Source organism: Tenebrio molitor, chromosome 1 (assembly GCF_963966145.1).
Source record: "Tenebrio molitor chromosome 1, icTenMoli1.1, whole genome shotgun sequence".
Taxonomy (NCBI): domain Eukaryota; kingdom Metazoa; phylum Arthropoda; class Insecta; order Coleoptera; family Tenebrionidae; genus Tenebrio; species Tenebrio molitor.
Genome location: NC_091046.1, coordinates 47,340,682 through 47,359,381, shown reverse-complemented (window position 1 = coordinate 47,359,381; position 18,700 = coordinate 47,340,682). Strand labels below are relative to the sequence as shown.

The following is an 18,700-nucleotide window of genomic DNA, read 5'->3' as shown; positions in this document are numbered from 1 at the left end:
TTAATACGGCAGTGTGGATGTAAAAGTACCACAAACAAATTTCCGAAACTTGTCTTTCTCAGAGTATCAAATAGATTTTTTTAAATCTTAACTTTGGGTATCAAAAATAAAAACCATTATAATAAATGAGGAGGAAATCTTTAGTTTTTTTAGAAAACCAGAATATGTCGGTAGATAATTTCTCAATCCAATTGTATTCAGAAGTTCTCCTTCGCGCAAATATTTCCAAGGTCACAACCCATGAGAAAATCCAACATCTTTACCAGTGTCGCCCATTATGTATTAGGTACTCTTGACAGAGAAATAATAACCTAAAAGATTTCAAACAATTTTATTTTTCACCACAACAATACCGATCTGATATCCTTAAAAGAAAATTCTCTTGTTTGTGGGTCAAACCATTCATTTACATTCGTGATTGCTGATTCATCATCCACAAAATGAGAACCACGAAGGTTTACTTTTAATTTTAGAAACAGACAATAGTTTACCTAATTAACCTTCCAATTTGGTGTGATCATTTTGGATTTTTAAAGAAAGAAGGCTTTTTTTCTGCTGTAAATTTCGCAAGAGATTTTTTACGAATAATCATAAATCATATTTTAGTCTAAATGAGTGTTTTCTTGTGTGCAAATTTCTAGCGACCCAGGCACGTTAATGCATATTCACAAGATTCTTCACCAAATTTAAAACCATCCGCTGCTTCATATGAAGGTGTAGATTCACCTAAAACAACTCTTGTTTGCAAAAAATATTTACAAATAAAATCGAAAAAGTAGGGAATTTAACATTTGTAACTTTTTTACTACTGGGTTGGTAGCACTCTCCGTGCCGATTACCTACTAGATTATTAAAATTTAAAGCGTCGGTGGTGTCGCTTCATTCTTGGTCCATGATTTTTTCCGTCATTTTTTTGTTTCTGCTATAATTTTGTCAAAATGAACGACTCCGACGAAAGTATTTTGAAATTAGGGAATCAAATTCGATACCGCTTCGTTCGCTGATTTCATAATTTGTAAACGATTAAAACAATGAAACGCCCATTTTGTTTAAAGTGAATTGACGTTTGCGTGTGTCTGACGTCATTTAATACCAACCCTACAAACCAATTTATCCTAGTTTCTCTTGTAAAGTAAAAAACATTTCGAAGATAACCGGAAAATACCTATTTTCAGGTTATAAACACAAAAAAAATATTTTCATTTCTTTCCGTGGTTTTCATGCCCAGTAGCAGAGGCATTACTCTTATTATTTTACATCTCAGCTTGCTCATCATGCTTCCTAGACTGTAACGTTTTCATTTAAGATAATCAAAATTTTGCCGCGAGCTATTTGAAAGAACGTTTTCAGTTTGTTTGCTTTTCCTTACTTTCAGCACGATTTCACTTCTTTTGGGGAGATTTTTTCTAACGAATATTATTTCATCTTTGCAACATTTTCGTTATCATTACTTTGTGTATTCGAAACGACATTAAATTTAATCCCATGTCGGGAACCCCGCGTCTAGTCGCAATAAATCATCATCACCTTGGCTTAATGCCCTCGCTTTCATTAAATTTGTCGTAAACCGCACCTTCGACGCATTGATTTATTAGACTAACACGTGACCGCAGCAATTCTCGACCTGCCGTTCAAATTCCAAATTTCCAATTAAAAAAAATAATAATAATAAACGACGTCGTGAAATCGTAGGACAAACAGAAATTTGACGTTTCGAGACGGGCCCTAAATCATCCGTTAATTGTCGTAAAATTTCGAAAAACACACACCGTAAAAATGCTAATGCACGCAGTAAATTAACGAAACGGAAATTTACGAGTGGATGTCGGTTGCATCGTGAAATCCGAAATCGGATAGGAGGACGTTTAATTAGCCGAAGAAACTTAAGCCCCGCCGACGCATCGAATTAAATTAATCAATTAATTAGAGAGCAAACGCACACAATGGCCCAAATTGGGACCAAATGGGAGAGAAAATATGCGAAACAGTGTCGCCTCTTTAATAATAATGTGTCGAATCTTCATCCCTTAGCGCGGTCCATTGTTTAACGTCGAGCATTCATTCCGTAATGAAAGATGTTCTTTGTGCAGCAGGGGTCGAAAAGGGAGAAAAGTACACACGGAGAGCCGGAAAAAAAAAACAAAACCGGCCTGAATGCGGATGTGAATTAGAAATTAACATTTCACGGTATGCAAATGAATAGGTAAAAATAATAGGAGAGACTTGAAAGGGTGGCGCGCTACTGGGTGGCTCCACGAAAAACTGTAACCGGTTGCGATGGGAGGACAGGTTGCCGGGCTTGAGAAAATTTTTTTCGGGGCGGACGCACAGTCCCCAGACAGGAATAGGAATCCAGAACCAGAAAGTCGGCGACTTTGATCCTCCTCGAAGGAAAATTAAAATACGGGACGCTTAATGAAAGAAGAAAAAAGCAAAAGAACCGGCGCGTTCCCAGACTTAACAAGATTGGAATTTGATGAAGGATAAAAGCTGCGAAAAAGACCGTTACATGGCAAAAATGGAAATGAGGATAATTAAAATCGGGGCGTGTTGCGTAGGAAACGCACCGGGAAAAACGGGGATCGTCCTGAAGAAAGGACGACGTCGATTGCGACGAGCCCACAGACAGGACGTAATTCATTAGAGATCGGCGCGGGCCCATTAATCAACATCTGAATATGATTAATAGTCCGGGACACCTTTCTCCGGAAAAATTCGGAAGAGTTGTTTTTTTTGATACGACACACAACACATGTCGCGCTCTTCGGAATTTATTCGAGCTCAGCTGAAGAATTGTGCTGGTGGTGTTTACCTGTGCAGCTTCAAAAGTGAAAGGAAACTTCAGATACTCCACCAGATACTGTACGTCAGAGCGGGTGATTCATTGTTGAAGCCGCTCCTCGGAGATATTTAATTACAAAACTGATTAATATCGTTATCATTGACGTCGTACGGGCTCGAAGAGGAAACGTCAAGAGCGATGCTCAAAGGATTTGGAAGAGCGCGGCGAATCGATGATAACATCTCAGGTGTTATGATAAAAATGAAAGAGAGAGGATTAAAAAAAAACGGTTGTGATGTGCCCGTCCTGCTTTAATTAATTCGCGACAATAATGGATTCTTGTGGAGCGCTCCACTGAGATCATAAATATAAGCTTCTTAGATGTTGTTTTAATATAATAAAATTATTAAATTCGTGGAAACTTTTCAAAGACGTTCGCCAAAGCACTCCGGAATAATTTCTTCCTCTCTTTAATGTTTAGAATTTCAGAGATAAAATACTCGCGTTCCTTCTTTTCAACTCTTTCGCCCCTCCCCTGATCAATAAACGGAAGAAAACCCCTCGCGATATTTTCATGTTTCAATGGAAATTCGACGAGCAAAAAATGCACAAAGCGTCCCCTCGCACAAATAATATTAAATTTCACTAGTGGAACGGACGTTTCGGGATTTTTTACGCCATCGCAACTATTGTTTCAACGCATGAAGCACCCTTCAGGGATATAATTCAATGCCGTCACTGTTACAATTCAAACGCGAAACAATTGTCACTCGGGTTCGACCAAAAAAAAAATACGACGAAAATCAGTTATGGCCCGGCAAAAAAAACTTTGTTTCATCATCCGTTTCATTTGCATAACACGCATACCGAATCGGTTGGGGTGAGAGGAAGGGTGGCCAGTCTGGGACGGTGCCCTTCTCGCGAAAGGGTTCCAGAAACTGTCCAGTCGGGGAGGAAGGATTTTTAGACGGATTTGGACGGGAAGGGCCAGGTGGCGAGGGTGCATAATAAGAAAAGGGATGGAGTGCATCACAAAAAAAAAATACGAAAATTAAAAAGAAAGAAAAGAATTTCCTTCCTGCTTCACTTTTGTCTCTGCGAGGTTTCAGGTCAAATTGTTTAAAGTCCTTTTTTTTATAATCAAATGTCAAAGTGTTGTCAGGTTGGCAGAACAGTCAAAACAGTGAATTTTATAAATCACGTTTGGAACATTGACTTTTGAAATTGTCACCCGAATGTCACATTTGACAATTTAAATTTAAATTATATCCATTTTTGTTAAATCAATTGTCAATGTCAAAATTCCCTCAAAGACCACGCTGTACCACCCTAAAACCTTTCGTTTCGGGACACCTCTATCGTAAAATCTCCCTAGATCAGGTTTGAGGTTATGTCAGTAATTTTCAAATGTCAGAAAAGTTTCAGGTGTAACCAAATTTTATACCAAAAGACCAGAAATAAAGACGATAATGACACTGAAAAGTAGAACTGAACATACCTACAGAAAAATGGTAATTTATTTAAGGGGTTATATGAGCAGTTTACCTATTCATTTTCAGAATCTAACCCCCAATCGTCTTCCGAATATGATTCTGCGGAAAATGGATGTCCTCAATTGGTAGATTTCCCATCAATCTTTTCCAGTCCTCTCTAATCAGTTCCTCGCAGTGACGAACACTATTGGCCCATATATTAAAAGAAAATACCTCGAATATGATGTGTGCATCTTTACTGCAATTTAGCATTGTCGGTTTTTCTGTCTGCATTTCTTCACGTAATCTAATCATAGCCAATTTTTCTCGCTAGCGCAAGCGCCTTCACATCAAAATGACAACATGACAACACTTTGACAATTGATTTTTTTTTAAATTGGACTAAAACACGTGTCTTAAACTCACAAACATATGCAACATAACCTCAATAATGATCTAGGGGAAATCTAGGGTGAAACTGAAATGACAGAACTGGACCAAATGTCAATGATACAGTTTGGTCTTTTTCCATATTTTGACACTGACAATTGATTATAAAAAACCGGACTTTATGTTTTTTGCCTCTTTGCTGCAACCAACACTGACAACTCTTTCAACATCACCAACTGGTTTCTCGCTGCTCCAGTTCGTAATTACCAAAATTACCTTTCCATTTGACTGTCCGTCAAGTTCCAGGAGCCAATCCGCGATTAATATCGCTAATCAGCTTATCAAACCGCAGACTCGTTCTTGGTGGCGGGCTCTGATCCGCTTTCCGGAACTTTCCGGGCCCCGGAGCTGGAATTTTTTTCAGCTCGGACAATGACAGATGACAGCAGTATTTATTTATATCCACCTTTTTATAATTCAAATTAGATACTGTAAACAGTCGGCGTAATCTCGTAACGATCTCAATTTATTATAGTAGCAAACCTCTTGTCAAGGAGTATGACAAGCTCATTTGCAACCGGGCGGCACAGTTAATTTGTTTTTTTTTTGTTTCGAGTCCACCGGATCGATCTTCGACGGCCAACACCCGCCGAAGACAACAAACATAACGGGTTCGATCTGGGTCGTAACGGGTATTGCTGTAATAAATCCAGGTGCGGTCGAACTTTGACCGTGACCCAGCCGGCCACCGGTCGACAACAAAGCTCCCTCCGGGTTGAAAAAAGCCACCCAACGGTCCCAGCAGCATCCGTTCGCGGTGGGCTCGCGAGGGTATTATGGATTTATGATCCCATATGCAGATGCGGCGGAGACCAGATGTCCAGCGTGTGTGAGTTTACCGTTTGGGTTTTTTTTTTCTATCATCAATTATTTTTGGTGGCGATGGAGCTTTGGTGCTGGTACTAATTAGAAAGTTTCATTGAGGAGGGTTCGGACTGGACGGGACGTGCAACATGTGGGACTTGATGGAGTATTCGGTGGCGGCGATTTCCAACTCGGTTAATTGTTTCGCTCTTTTTGTGCTCTGTTTACAAGGTCCGAGGCGGAAATTGAATACGATGAAAAATTACTGCATGTGGACGTCTTCGGTGCGACGATCGTGGTGAGCGTCTTCTGACCGAGAGATTTCGCTGAATTTATTTATTAAATTGCTAGCCATTTTTCTGATTTTATCTAACTCTCCACATCTGTCACTCCATTATGTTTATATCTGCTTGCCTATGCAGACATTAAATTTTTTATGATGGGAAAGTCAGAATCTTGGACTGGTCCCCACTCTCGTACTCACTATTTTTTATTTTGGATGATGTCATCGAAGAAAGAATGTTTATTAATACGCGAACGTATTTGTTCATTTCTTGGATAGAAAACAAATCGAGAAAAACTTTTTCTGCTAATGAGAGATATCGACGGAGCAAAACCAAAACTACAAGTGTTGCCGAAGATTTGAACTTCTTGTTTCTCGATCAACTTTTCCCCAACTTTTGGTGTCAAAGCTCAGAAAATGCTTGACGTCGAAACTTAAGAAGATAAGAACGATTTTGCTCCTTCAAGTCTTTCAAGTTCGATTGGTAATTTAACTGTTTGATGATTTCTTCGTAATATTTCACCACTAACCTTGCATGATATCAGAAACATAAAATCGTCAGTGGCCGTGTTGACATGTTCACTATTTTGGCAACACAGCTTTCCGCGTTCTTGATTGTTAACGTCGAAGAATTAATTTAGAATAATTCTTTTGTAGATATCATCTGTTGTTTGTTGTCTCTAATTGTGGGTAATTAATATTTGGCGTAAAAATAATAAAATTACATGCAGCTGTTGTTATTCTCTTCGGATGCATACATTGGTTAATTAAAAGTTAACTAACAACCAACCGTAGACGATTTTCAGCCAGTTTTTGTTTTCACGTTTTAAAATATTCTTCTTTACTCTTGTAAAAATGATATAAAATATGTAAAAAAGGATTAAATATATCTACATAAATAAATAACTATTTTGATATCCAGATCAAAAAAAAAAAAAACTAGAAGTGCAAGTTAACTGGTCTTTAGAAGAAACTAGTTGTGTAAAATGAAAAAATTAATCGACTCATTAATTTCTTGTTTTGATATTATTACTCGTAGAAAGGAAAAGTTGATGTTTTTTATATACAGTGTGTCCAAAAAGTCTGGAAACGCCCAAATGAAAACGTAACGCATAATTTTTGAAAAAAATCTAAAGACAGGTCAATTAGTGTTTTAAAAAAGCTTTCTGCTGATAGTGTCTGTTCGGTCTTTTCGATGGCCTTGAAAAAGCTATTGTTATTTAAAAAAAAATAGGTTTTTTCAGGAAATTTCTTGTGTAAATTGAAAATGTTTTTGACCGTCGAGTAGACAATTAAAACGGTAGTAAAAATGCGACGTTGCCATTTAAAAAAACCTCTGATGACATCATAACTCTTTCAAGGTCATCAAAAACAGGAAACAGATACCATCAACAAAAAGCTTTTTGAAAACGCTATTTCACCTATTTTTGCGTTTTTCTCGAAAATCATTCGTTTGTATTTAATTGCAGTGTTTCCAGACTTTTTGGACACACTGTATGTAAATGTATATTTATTTTATATGTTTATAGTTTTATGCAATGCAATGTTGTAAATTTTGGAATAAATTAAAACAGATTTTCTTAAGATTAGGTATTTGTTTTTCAATTCGTAGAATCTAATTTTCATGTTTTTTTTCTTTTTTATTTTGTAAATTATAACATCTTATGGTTTTTAGTTTTTCGCTAAATAAGGTTCTTTTTTCAATCCTCAATACATGTTATTTATATTTTTCATTTATCAATCTCCAATCTTAAAATTAACCTGCTATTAAGTAGATATGTATAAAAAAAGCTAACTAGACTGAATAGATTTTTCTGAATTTTTGTTTGTTTTGTTTAGAAGTCCTAATCGATTTTGAAAAGGATCAGATGTAAAGCACTTTATTTAATAGACTGTTTTCTGCTCTATAAGTTCTTAAATAAATAATAATTATCAAATTAACATTTAATAGGTACCTACTTTTGGTGATGTTAACTAATTATCTACAATAATTAATAAGTTGTCTATGTTACTTTTCATTTGTTCCTTGTTCTCTAGACAAGGTAAGTAGGTACTTGTTCAAGTATTTTCTTATTTTATTTTCATTTTCATGCTTATCCCGATCACAAGCTATTCTTCATATTTTTCATTCTTACTTTATTCTATATACGAGTAATTTCTTCATTATCTTGACGCTAATTTGCATTATAATCGCGGACAAGATTTTTACACAAAAAGAATTTAATTATTTACCATCTTCTTTTCTTTATGATTTTATTTCTTTTAATTTCTTTCTTTTTATATGGTTTTTTGTATTTTTTTTTTTTAATTTTAATCTAAGTACTTTCCTTTCGGATTATTTATAATTCTTTGGTAGGTATATCCTTTCTCTGCAAATGACATAATCATAAGCATTTGGTAATTTAATTTTCTTTTGTTGAAAAATAAGAAAAAACAAGTTCCTTGCCATACATATTTGTAAATTTCATTTACCGATTAGGCACTTTCCTTTCATTTTTCTTATGATTTTTTTTTCATGTCATCTTTTTTTTAAAGCAATATTTTGAAGTTATTAGATAGATATACACGCTGTTTCACGTAACTTTCCGAGATCTACGCCGAATTTATGCCACTCAATACTCAGCAGTCACAAAATGCTATACAATAATTCAATTATCATTAATTATTATTAATTAATAATCGTTAATGAAAGTTATAGTTATGAAAGAAGTATTACTGGTTGTAAGTATTTAAAGTTCGTCAAGCTCGGAAAGTTACGTGAAACACCCTGTACCTATCTACTTTACTTTATTTTCTTTTAAAAATATCTTCCATAATCGGAAAAAATTCCATTCTAACATTTCTAATATTTCAAAAATATTAGGTATACTATGTATCTAGTAAAAACCCAAAATGTGATTGCTGAGTCTGTTCCTTTTTTAAATTTTTAGAAGCTTCGAAATTTAATACCCATTAAAAATTTTAAATTAGGATTTTGTTTTATTTTTTTCTAAATTATAAATTATTATTCAACAACTCGAATATACTGTCCATTGACTTTATTTTATGCACATTTTTTAAAAATAAATCAACAAATTATACGAAACAACAATGAATGTGATGATAGATTGAAATTCCAATTAATGGAATACCTATTAATCTTGTTGCCAATTTTATTTGGTAATTCATTAAAATCTACTCTAATTTAGTACTTTCCTATCCACGTGGTCATTTATTTTCCCTTTGTTAAACGTACAACAATGATTAATAAATGTTTACAAGAGCTTTTATAAGAATGGTTTTAAAATAATATTCATATAATGATACAAGTGTATAAGGAAGACTTCAAAGCACCTGCGACGAATTTAAGAACACAACGCGATATCGGAGTGCTTTTAACGTTGCTAGTGCTTTAAAGACCCTTATACACGTGTATTATACGCTGTTTTGTTATTACGTATACCTACACTACAATCTAAAAATTATAACAAAAAAACTAAATTAAAATTTTCGAAGTAATCTGTGTCATTAATCGTTGATACAGAAATGGTTAACAATTGTTGTTGTTATATTTAGGTAAATATTATAAATTGTTTATAAATGTGTACGTGTAATATCATTGTTCAAAATTTGTAGGTGAATTTGTTGTTACCTAGGCAACTTTAAAGCACTAGTGCTTTAAAACCCCGATTTTGCACGCTTTTTAGTTTCAAGATTATGATTCAGGTATAATAAAAAATAGTTTATTAGTTAAGTATGTAGGTATTCAAAAAAACCGTGTAGGTACATCATTTAAATAAAGTAAGCAATTTTTACGAAACGCACTTTTTCTGTCATTCTAACAAAAATTCTAAGACAGGTTATGTCTTAATTTTCAGATAATTTTATTTGAATATTACATTAATATTTGATCGTGGCGCGGTTTGCATTTTTAACCGCATTTAGTCTACGTGGCATAGACCACTAAATTCCCACTTTTCTTGTTGAGAAATTTTTGAATAACTTAAGTGTCACAGTATGACATTAATAGACGCCAGAACAACAAAATAACGCATGCAAATAATAGGTGTATGCGATTTTTGTAATACAACAGTACAATGGCCGGCAATAAAAACTAGCCATCACTTTTCTGTCACATAAAAATCCAAATGTGTAATTAATTATTAACGCTTTAATGACACTGACATTTAAATGATGGCTTACTTTTTTTGCCGGCCACTGTACCTAGCACGTAAGAAACAAAATGTAGTTATTTTCAAAATGGCTGTCCATTTTTTAATTATCATTGTTGGAATAAAACGAGTAAAAATTCGTCGAGCCGTGCGGCCGGCGAAGAGTCCTTCCCCTTCTCCTCGAAAATGGAAATAATGCTGGGAATCTTGTGAATTTCAATCTGAAATCCGCTAATATGATTTGCGGTCATAATTACCGGAAATACGGACATCACCTTCATCCTAATAAGCCGTATAGTGGGCAGGTACCATATTTTGGGAGGGGCCCATCTACAGGAAGTAATTTTTCCCGTCGTGTGCAATTTAATTAGGACAACATTAACGAGGCCGTCCGTCATAAAAATGAATAGTTTGTTTGTTTGTATGTTAATAATCCGGGCCCGCCGTTCCATTATCAATTATTCATAGGCACGCCGTATATACCCACATAATTAAATCTGGCCAAAGCGATAAACAAACAAATCCGCACCCAGGAAAAATAATACGAAAAAATAAAATAATTTACACCGAATCGATAGAATACATATTTCGGGCTGATAGCATTTTTCGCACTAATTATAAATCCACCAATAAAAAGTGAGTATTCCTATCAATATGGCGATCGGACACTTCAGAACATAACAAGCTGGGGTGACGCTACAATACACCCTGATTCCACCCTCGCTCACCCTAGCAATGGCATGATGGCCGGTGGACTTACCCAGGGGTGCCGACAGAGGGCGGGTACCTCGATCCATCCCTCCCATAAGAGGGGCGGAGCCGATGGTAAGTGGATGCGATTCCTATGTACACCTTTTCCGCATTTAATATGTACAGTTGGCAACACTTATCTGATGCCGTGTTGCATGAATACGTACAAATGATGGTTTAATGGAAAATATACGCTTATCTTTGAGGCTTTTGTATATGAGAGGGGCACGCTCGTTTTTCACCGCTCCTCTTCAGACCACACTCGCTCGCGACCTAATTAAATGTCGCGGGTCACGTGGCGGGTCACGCGGACCACCACGTGACACGCCCTCTCTTCCATTGGCCCGTCTTATATGACAGCAGTTAAGGTGATTTCTGTACTTTTCTTTTATTATTCTTTCGTATTTCGCTCCGTCAATATTGAAAATCATGCAAAAAGGATAATTCTAAAAAAACGACAATGAAATGCTTTCATTTGACACGTGACAGAACAAAAAGTCGAACGTTTTCAAGAAAGTTTTGCGTACCGCCGGTCGCGGTGACAAATATTTACTCGAATTCAAGTTTTTAATAATTAACAAATAAAAACAATTTCGAAAAACATGCTTTGCCGAGGTTATTGAAGTGACAAAAATATTTTTCACACATCCATTATTTATTTTTATTTACAATTAAATTTAAAACTTAAAAAAGAAGTGTGTAGATCAGAAAAAATTTAGCTTATGAAAACTATTAAATAAATAAATAAATTTCACAGTAAAAACCATTTGGTACCCAAGACGTGGTGTTTAATTCATTACCAACAATATCAAACCAACATCTCAATGGAAAGCGATTGGCTAACCTGCAGATTGACACTAATGACAGTTCCGTTTGATTTTAAATTTTTCGAAGGTAATTTACTCGTACAAGACCAAATCAGTCAATGCATGACGCTTTCAAACTCCCATAAATTACCTTCATGTCCACCTGCCCTAAAATAACTCTCCCAGTGGCCCACGACACCCTCAAAAGTCCATTTTATCTTGTGACATAACCTCAATCCACAACATGTTTTCAGCTCCAAAATGAGCGTGGAAACGCAATATTATCCGGACGGAGACAATGAAAAGCGCAAGCGAATGTCGACAGGGCTCCAAGTCAACTGTCCCCACAGTCTTAGACTGGCGATTCAGTCAGCATACGAGTTTGGTTATCATTTTGTGGTGACTCAAATCACTCACCCAAACTACGCTCGGGAGCTCCTCAAATCGAAACCGCCCCCCGCTATTGGACGGACGGATCGGATTTTACAGAGCGTCGAGTGGGGGCGGTACATAGTCGGTAATAAAACGTGCAAACTTACGTGGCCAGTCCTAACTGACAAATTTCAGCCGAACTGACTCAAACCGTCAACGTGGACAGCGAAATCGATCGCGTTCAGAGGAAGAGTAAAGCGTTGTTTTTGCAAGAGTTGGGTTTTGCGTTGCATTTAGGGGTACCGGTACTTAAAATCGCGCTAACTAAACGGAATAATGCCCAGTTGGGGCGCATAATTAACGAGAAACTCGTGAACGCGTTCACGTCGATTTTTTGGATTACGGTGCCGATGGTGCATCCCTCGCAGTTTAGTCCAATCTGTACAGAAGAAGAAAAGGAAGACTCGTGGGAGTGGTGGAATGATTTCCGCATCTACTGCAACTATGACAAACATGTAGGTTTAGTGTTGGAACTGCCTGAAATTGCGAACATTCCCACAAAAAACGAGATTGACAGATGGATCGGGGAGCCGGTAAAAGCTCTAGTTATCCCGACTTCGTACTTTATCTTGAATAATCATGGAAAACCGGTGCTTTCGAGAGCCCACCAAGACCTGATCCAGCGCTTTTTGAACATCGATGTACAATACATCATCAAATCTGATACAGAGGGGGACTTGTCAGTTTACACCAAATATCTCCACTTCTTAGGAAAGAAGCTTTACGTGGGGGACACTAATCTCGAATTTATCCAAGGGTGAGTTTTGTCTTCTACTAAAAAATACGATAAATCCGTAAAATGTGAATTTAGCTGTGAAGATTTCCTGCAAAACCCTTTGCAACCCCTGACGGAACACTTGGAAACCAACATTTATGAAGTTTTCGAAAAAGATCAGATCAAATACACTACATATCAAAATGCGATTCAGAAAGCTCTAGAAGATGTCCCCCAACAGGTGCAAGTCCCGGTGATAATGGTGGTGGGGGCGGGTCGAGGCCCGCTCGTCCAGGCCGCCCTCAACGTCTCTTACATTCTGCACCGAAAAGTCAAGGTTTACGCGGTGGAAAAAAATCCCTACGCCATCAACACGCTGATCGATAGAGTAAAGAACGAATGGAACGGTCAAGTGACTCTCATCAACGAAGACATGCGAGTTTACGAGCCCCCCGAAAAAGCGGACATCCTAGTTTCGGAACTGTTGGGATCGTTCGGTGATAACGAACTCTCTCCCGAATGTCTCGACGGGGCCCAGAGATTCCTCAAGCAAACGGGAGTCTCGATCCCTTGCGCGTACACCTCATATTTGGCCCCGCTCCAGAGCATCAAGATTTATAACGAAATCAGAAACAATCGACCGGCTGACAAGACGCTGCGAACTTGTTACGAAACTCCTTATGTCATACACTTGGTCAATTATTACCAGATCGCTCCTGCGCAGCCGCTCTTCAAATTTGAACACCCCAACTGGAACGAGGTCATCAACAACGAGAGATACAAGAAGTTGAGGTTTAATTGTTCCCAAAGCTGCATCCTGACCGGTTTTGTCGGGTTCTTTGACACAGTTTTGTACAAAGATGTGATGTTGAGCATTCTTCCCGAAACTCACACCCACGAGATGGTCAGTTGGTTTCCCATCGTGTTCCCCTTGATGGTAATCTCTTGCAAATAAAAAACAAAACCGCTTTTTCACGGTAGATGTTTTCAGGAGCCTCTGAAGCTGGAAGCCGGGGCTGTTGTCGAAATTTCGTTTTGGAGAGTGGAAAATGCCGACAAAGTTTGGTACGAGTGGTGTCTGGAATCGCCGGTTAAAGGTTGCATCATGAACCCCGGAGGCCGCTCTTATTTCATCAAAAAACATTGAATTTTTTCGGCTATTATATTTTTATATAAAAAAAAAAATACAAAAAAGTTCATCTCAGATGAAATTCAAACAATTTGTTACCAGTCCTACACATTATTTGTTCCACGTAAATGTACCAGTTTTCTTGGGAATACTCGCCCATCAGTACTTCCAGTTCGCGATTTAAGTCAGAGAGTAGTGACTTAAGCTGTTCTTGGTGGTCACCAACGCACCAGGCAATGCTGACATGAAATGACGGATTTTCATAGAACTTTGGCAACTTGAATTCCCCTAAACAATTATCAAGACACTGAACTAATTTCAACAGAGAGTCATAACCGGTTTTTATCTGCAAACCAATAAAGGTCCGCGTTTTTTCTTCATTACAGTAAATCTCTAAACAGTCAAACATTACCATGAACCTAAAATAAAAAATGCAGCACTTTGTACATAGTAATATTTTTAAACTTGTACCTGTTAAAATACGATATATTCTCTTTTAACGTGTCGATAAAAGAATCAATCCAATGGTGCTTTAATATCACAGTTTTGGTGAGACTTATATGAAAATCATCGAAACATTTTAAATGGAGATTCTGAGACGTCGCGGAAGAGTTAATCATCGACAACAGTTTCTCAAGACCTTCATTACATTCATCTACAAATTCACAATTATCACTTGGATATTATAAATTTAGATACTTAACAAGGTATGTACACATAGGTGGCCCAGTTGCCTCTTTCATGGGGAAAACTCCTAATTCGCCCCTCGTGCGAAGACGGATCGTCAATTACTTCTTCCGGATTACTTATAGTGAAATTAGGTGGTGGAAGTCTAAAAAAATTCGATCAAAACGGCTAAAATTTATTCATAATATGAAGACCTCTCGAGACGTTTGCTGCGAGGGTCGTCTTCGTCATCTTTGTGCATTCTTTTCGTGGAAACTCTACTCCCTGGAACCTCGTCATCTGAACTATCACCGCCGTACTGTGCTAACAGTGCTAGAGCACCTTTATTGGACATTTTCGTGAAAATCGGTGCTTTTCTAACCTCACAATCGTAGAGCACTCTCCCCTGTCGTAACTTTAACCACTTCCAAAATGCCCTCAAATAAAAACATAATTTGGTCGTTATATAAAAAGTCTTTATTTTAAATTGGATATAATTACTTTACATCGAGATTCATATAAACCTAATAGCTCATGCATGCTTACTTATTCTCTAAATATCATTATTTTTTTTGGTACAGTTACTAGTCTTGTAAGAGCCATCAGTTTCAGATCTGCAATTCGAGATTTTTTATAAAGATAAAAAGATCACAAAGGGACGGACGATGACTCCGTTTGAAATTTGAACTATTTCAGATCGTAACAGAAGTGGTAGTGTGGCGGGTCGGGTGGAATCGGTGGTGGATCTTGAGGAATCGTCACTCCCTCAGCATCCAACAACCTCAACTTGATCTCCATAGAAAGCAGCGTGTCCAAATCTCTGTCGGTCTCTTTGCTGACCATCCTTTGTCCCAAAAGGGCATTAATCCCGTCGGTCCAATAAGCGAAAGCTACTTCATCTGGGGCCACACAATCGAGCGATGGCAAATCGACGCTTTCCAGAGCTAAAGAGAATGCTAACTGATGGGAAGCTTTGCGCCCCCTCATGTGGGGACAGTCTCTGCCGACCAGCAACGCTCGTATATCTGCGACTGCCAGTTTCGACGGCAACTCCTCGGTAGAGGGGGCACTCTTCTCGTCGCAGTCCCCGTAGTGGAGGACTTTGTGATTGGGGCTCAACCGGATGTACCAAAACTTGTCCTTGATTCTTTGGCCACGCGCTGAATATTTAGTGAACCGCGTCCCGTCCACCAAGAAGCCGAGACGCTGCTGCTTGATCAGATTCAAAATGTCCGGGGTTATTTGTTCTCTCAATTCGACGATGGGTCTGGCGTGGGACTCCCATTCTTCCCGTGACGTCCTCTCCAGCTGCCACAGCTGAGTTATGTCGCTGTACGTCAAAGTTTGAAGTTTCGCCTTCAACTGTTCCAAAGAAGACGGCGACACATCCAGCGCCCTCACGATCTGTTCCCTAACGACGCTCGCCACCTTCCCGAAGTCCTCCGACGTGGCTCTCATTTCTTTCCACGTCTTGTTGAGGAGGACTATGCAGATGCAGAAGCACTCCTCGAAGGGGTTGTCATGGGTGAAAAAGAGAGGTTGAAAGGAGGCGCCTTGTTCCGACGGGGCTTCCCCGATCTTGAGCAGCTCGCACAAAATTCTGACCAACTCGACGCTCGCCCGTCCGAAGGGGCACTCGTGCTCGTCGGCTCTGCAACTGTTTTCCAACACCAGTTTGGTGTAGTTGTCTGGATGGTTTCTGGCAAAGTACACCATACAATCCAGAGCCAAGAGTCCGGGGGGCGTCTCGGTGAAGTCCAGCGCCGGATTGATATCATTCTTGAAGCCCAGTTTCTTGTAGTCGCGTGTAAAGCCCGCGGGGCCTCTGCTGCCCCCGGCGCCCTCGCTGTCGAAAGCGATCCGTCTCAGCTCTTTGATCTTGTCATGTCCGTCTTGATCTTGCGGGTCCATCTTCGTCACCATTCTCTGCTCCAACAACCCCAACATCAGAGTCTGCAAAACGTACAGCTGGTGCGCCATTTCCGCCCCTTCGGCGGCTCCAGTTTGTAAAATATGATTCTGGATCATACTCCGCACCTGTTTGGTCGTGAGAGTCGACGCGAGCGAGCGCCTCTTGGTCAAATCGGCTCTCAGCAATAACGCGTTGATCAGCGCGACGGCGTTTTGTTGAACTACCGGCGCTGCTTGCAGGTGCCCCACCAACGACCCTATGGGGACCTCGCGCTCGACCTGACCGTACCCTTCGGTGCTGTTCAAGACGACGTTTTCCAAAATAGAAAGCGCGGCTTGGGTCACTTCGGCTTCGTGCGGCGAGTTCACGAAACTCGCCACTCGAGTGATAAAGTCCCCGTTCAGGATATCCCAAGATACGATCCCGTGCTCCATCAGTTCGACGAACGAGAGCAGGGTGTGCGCCAAAACCGCCCCTTTCAACTTACCAGACTCGATCTGTTTTATGATGAGTGTTAGACCTTGCTTGTTGATGAAGTCCAGTGCAAAAGTCATGTCTGCGCTTAGATTCGATAAACGGTGCATCGCGTGGGCCTTTTCCTCGGGCGAGCCGGTGTGCAACTTTTGGAGTATGTCTTGAGCTGTCTTGGAGGGCGAGTATTGGAGACGGAGAACGGAACCGTTCTTGATTTCGTTGCGGTTTTTCTCCGTGATGTAGTTTCGATTGTTGCTGTCGTTGAACTGGAGAGCGTACTGTTCGGGGTCGGTTAAATTCCAACCGTTGCACAGTTCTTGGATTATGCCTGCGAGGGGCTGCTTCTGGTTGAATTCGATCAGTTGGGGCACCTGATCGGTCATTTCGACCGCGATTTTTACGATGTACGAATCCTTGATCGTCGGCATTTTGAGAGATTTTCACCCTCACACCATTATAAGAAGAGAACTTTGAGGAAAGTTGAGATTCCACCCCACAGATCACGTAAACAACATTCTGACAACTTTGACAGGATGCCGATGATACGGCTGGACCCGCCCAGTCCAGTAACCCCACTCGTTCTGAGTCATCGTATAAAGTACACAAATTTACGCTAAAATCGTAACATTACTTAAGAAATAAATGTTAAAAAAAAAACAAATATGTTTTTCTGCAATTCTAAAAAATTTGCATTTATTTGAATCCCATCCTTCTAATTTACGTTTTGTACTATTGGCAGCAGTGTGTCACTCACCATCAGTTGTCAACTTACCGAAAGAATTCTTATTTTCTCAAAAATAAGAGACCTCGTAACATGTTGACAACAATAAAAACCGTTGGAAATTGTTTGGTAATTATTATCACCCTCTACAATCCTTTTTTCTTTTCAACTAACATTGTTACATAACATAACCTCATTTTTCAGCGACGGTCTTTGGGGATTCGCAGCTTGCAGACCTCGTCCAGTTTCCAACATGAAGCTGTCTTCAATCACAGAGACACTCCAGAAGACAACCCCGATATCCCCTTTGATTTCACGCCAGAAAATCAAAAGGTAGTACCATATGCATTGTCATGAATCCTCTCTTAAAACTCCATTTGCAGAGAGTCGAAGCTATACTCGCGATTTACCCTGAGGGGCATAAAAGAGCCGCCATGATTCCTTTGTTGGACTTGGCGCAAAGACAGTATGGCTGGCTCCCAATCTCAGCCATGCATAAAGTTGCAGAAATATTAAATTTACCAAGGATGAGAGTGTATGAAGTGGCAACTTTTTACACCATGTTTATGAGAAAACCAACTGGAAAATACCATGTTCAAATTTGCACCACCACACCATGTTGGTTGCGTGGGTCTGATGAGATTTTAGACACCCTCAGATGTAAATTAAATCTGGAAGTTGGGGAAACATCTGAGGATGGTATGTTTACTCTCTCAGAAGTTGAGTGTCTGGGGGCTTGTGTTAATGCACCCATGATACAGGTCAATGATGATTATTATGTAAGTTGTGTAAGTACTTTTACATTTTTTTAATTGTGGAATTTTAGGAGGACTTAACTGTTAAAGACACAGAAGAAATTCTGAATGATCTTAAGAATAACAAGAAGCCAAAACCTGGCCCAAGGTAAAGATTCTGGATTGATGTAAGGGTCAATGAATTTTTTTTTATTGTTTAGGAGTGGGCGCTTTGCTGCTGAGCCAATTGGCGAACCCACCAGTCTGGTAGGTGAGCCCCCAGGCCCAGGATTCGGAATCAGATCCGATTTGTAAATTATAAATGTGTTAATACTTGATTTTGAAATAAAATAGATTGTTAGTATGACGTTAATCAATTTGCCAGTTGTCAAGGTCACGTTTGGGGGTTTTTGTTGTGT

At 39.0% G+C, this 18,700-nt stretch overlaps 4 protein-coding genes and 2 long non-coding RNA genes across 7 annotated transcripts; 3 read left to right on the top strand and 3 right to left on the bottom strand.

Moving 5' to 3' along the window:
• Positions 1–317: 317 nt before the first annotated feature.
• On the bottom strand, positions 318–4,458 carry LOC138140454 (uncharacterized). The gene is made up of 2 exons (XR_011162499.1): positions 4,328–4,458; positions 318–726 (listed from the first exon to the last, which is right to left on the bottom strand). It is a non-coding gene; the product is annotated as an uncharacterized lncRNA (long non-coding RNA).
• Positions 4,019–7,375, top strand: LOC138140458 (uncharacterized). Its single transcript, XR_011162501.1, has 2 exons — positions 4,019–4,293; positions 4,342–7,375. It is a non-coding gene; the product is annotated as an uncharacterized lncRNA (long non-coding RNA).
• A 4,059-nt stretch (positions 7,376–11,434) lies between these two features.
• Positions 11,435–13,865, top strand: csul (protein arginine N-methyltransferase 5). 2 transcript variants are annotated; one of them, XM_069061378.1, is made up of 5 exons: positions 11,435–11,586; positions 11,753–12,015; positions 12,066–12,687; positions 12,742–13,582; positions 13,637–13,865. In XM_069061378.1, exons 2-5 carry the CDS (start codon positions 11,760–11,762, stop codon positions 13,790–13,792), a joined length of 1,875 nt encoding a protein of 624 aa, XP_068917479.1. In that variant the 5' UTR covers positions 11,435–11,586; positions 11,753–11,759; the 3' UTR covers positions 13,793–13,865. The 2 variants fall into 2 exon arrangements, with proteins under 2 accessions (XP_068917479.1, XP_068917489.1); XM_069061388.1 differs by lacking the exon at positions 11,435–11,586 and having other exon boundaries at positions 11,594–12,015.
• On the bottom strand, positions 13,789–14,795 carry LOC138140420 (U6 snRNA phosphodiesterase 1). Its single transcript, XM_069061471.1, has 4 exons — positions 14,656–14,795; positions 14,479–14,606; positions 14,246–14,429; positions 13,789–14,193 (listed from the first exon to the last, which is right to left on the bottom strand). The coding sequence occupies exons 1-4, from the start codon at positions 14,793–14,795 to the stop codon at positions 13,842–13,844; spliced, it is 804 nt and encodes a 267-aa protein (XP_068917572.1). The 3' UTR covers positions 13,789–13,841.
• Positions 14,796–14,894: 99 nt separating this feature from the next.
• On the bottom strand, positions 14,895–17,395 carry Ced-12 (engulfment and cell motility Ced-12). Its single transcript, XM_069061366.1, has one exon. The coding sequence runs from the start codon at positions 17,252–17,254 to the stop codon at positions 15,128–15,130; it is 2,127 nt and encodes a 708-aa protein (XP_068917467.1). The 5' UTR covers positions 17,255–17,395; the 3' UTR covers positions 14,895–15,127.
• Positions 17,396–17,480: 85 nt separating this feature from the next.
• ND-24 (NADH dehydrogenase ubiquinone) lies at positions 17,481–18,645 on the top strand. The gene is made up of 5 exons (XM_069061497.1): positions 17,481–17,676; positions 17,752–17,880; positions 17,931–18,326; positions 18,374–18,450; positions 18,503–18,645. Exons 1-5 carry the CDS (start codon positions 17,641–17,643, stop codon positions 18,594–18,596), a joined length of 732 nt encoding a protein of 243 aa, XP_068917598.1. The 5' UTR covers positions 17,481–17,640; the 3' UTR covers positions 18,597–18,645.
• The last annotated feature ends 55 nt before the right edge of the window (positions 18,646–18,700 follow it).

Excerpts from the sequence above, each read along its gene's own strand:
- csul (XM_069061378.1), top strand. The coding sequence starts at position 11,760 with ATGAGCGTGGAAACGCAATATTATCCGGACGGAGACAATGAAAAGCGC. Across the intron at positions 12,016-12,065 it reads GTGGGGGCGGTACATAGTCG|CCGAACTGACTCAAACCGTC; the intron begins GTAATAAAACGT and ends GACAAATTTCAG. Across the intron at positions 13,583-13,636 it reads CCATCGTGTTCCCCTTGATG|GAGCCTCTGAAGCTGGAAGC; the intron begins GTAATCTCTTGC and ends AGATGTTTTCAG.
- LOC138140420 (XM_069061471.1), bottom strand. The coding sequence starts at position 14,795 with ATGTCCAATAAAGGTGCTCTAGCACTGTTAGCACAGTACGGCGGTGAT. Across the intron at positions 14,607-14,655 it reads CGCAGCAAACGTCTCGAGAG|ACTTCCACCACCTAATTTCA; the intron begins GTCTTCATATTA and ends GAATTTTTTTAG. Across the intron at positions 14,430-14,478 it reads CACCTATGTGTACATACCTT|ATGAATGTAATGAAGGTCTT; the intron begins GTTAAGTATCTA and ends GTGAATTTGTAG.
- Ced-12 (XM_069061366.1), bottom strand. The coding sequence starts at position 17,254 with ATGCCGACGATCAAGGATTCGTACATCGTAAAAATCGCGGTCGAAATG.
- ND-24 (XM_069061497.1), top strand. The coding sequence starts at position 17,641 with ATGTTGACAACAATAAAAACCGTTGGAAATTGTTTG. Across the intron at positions 17,677-17,751 it reads AAACCGTTGGAAATTGTTTG|CGACGGTCTTTGGGGATTCG; the intron begins GTAATTATTATC and ends CTCATTTTTCAG. Across the intron at positions 18,327-18,373 it reads AGGTCAATGATGATTATTAT|GAGGACTTAACTGTTAAAGA; the intron begins GTAAGTTGTGTA and ends GTGGAATTTTAG.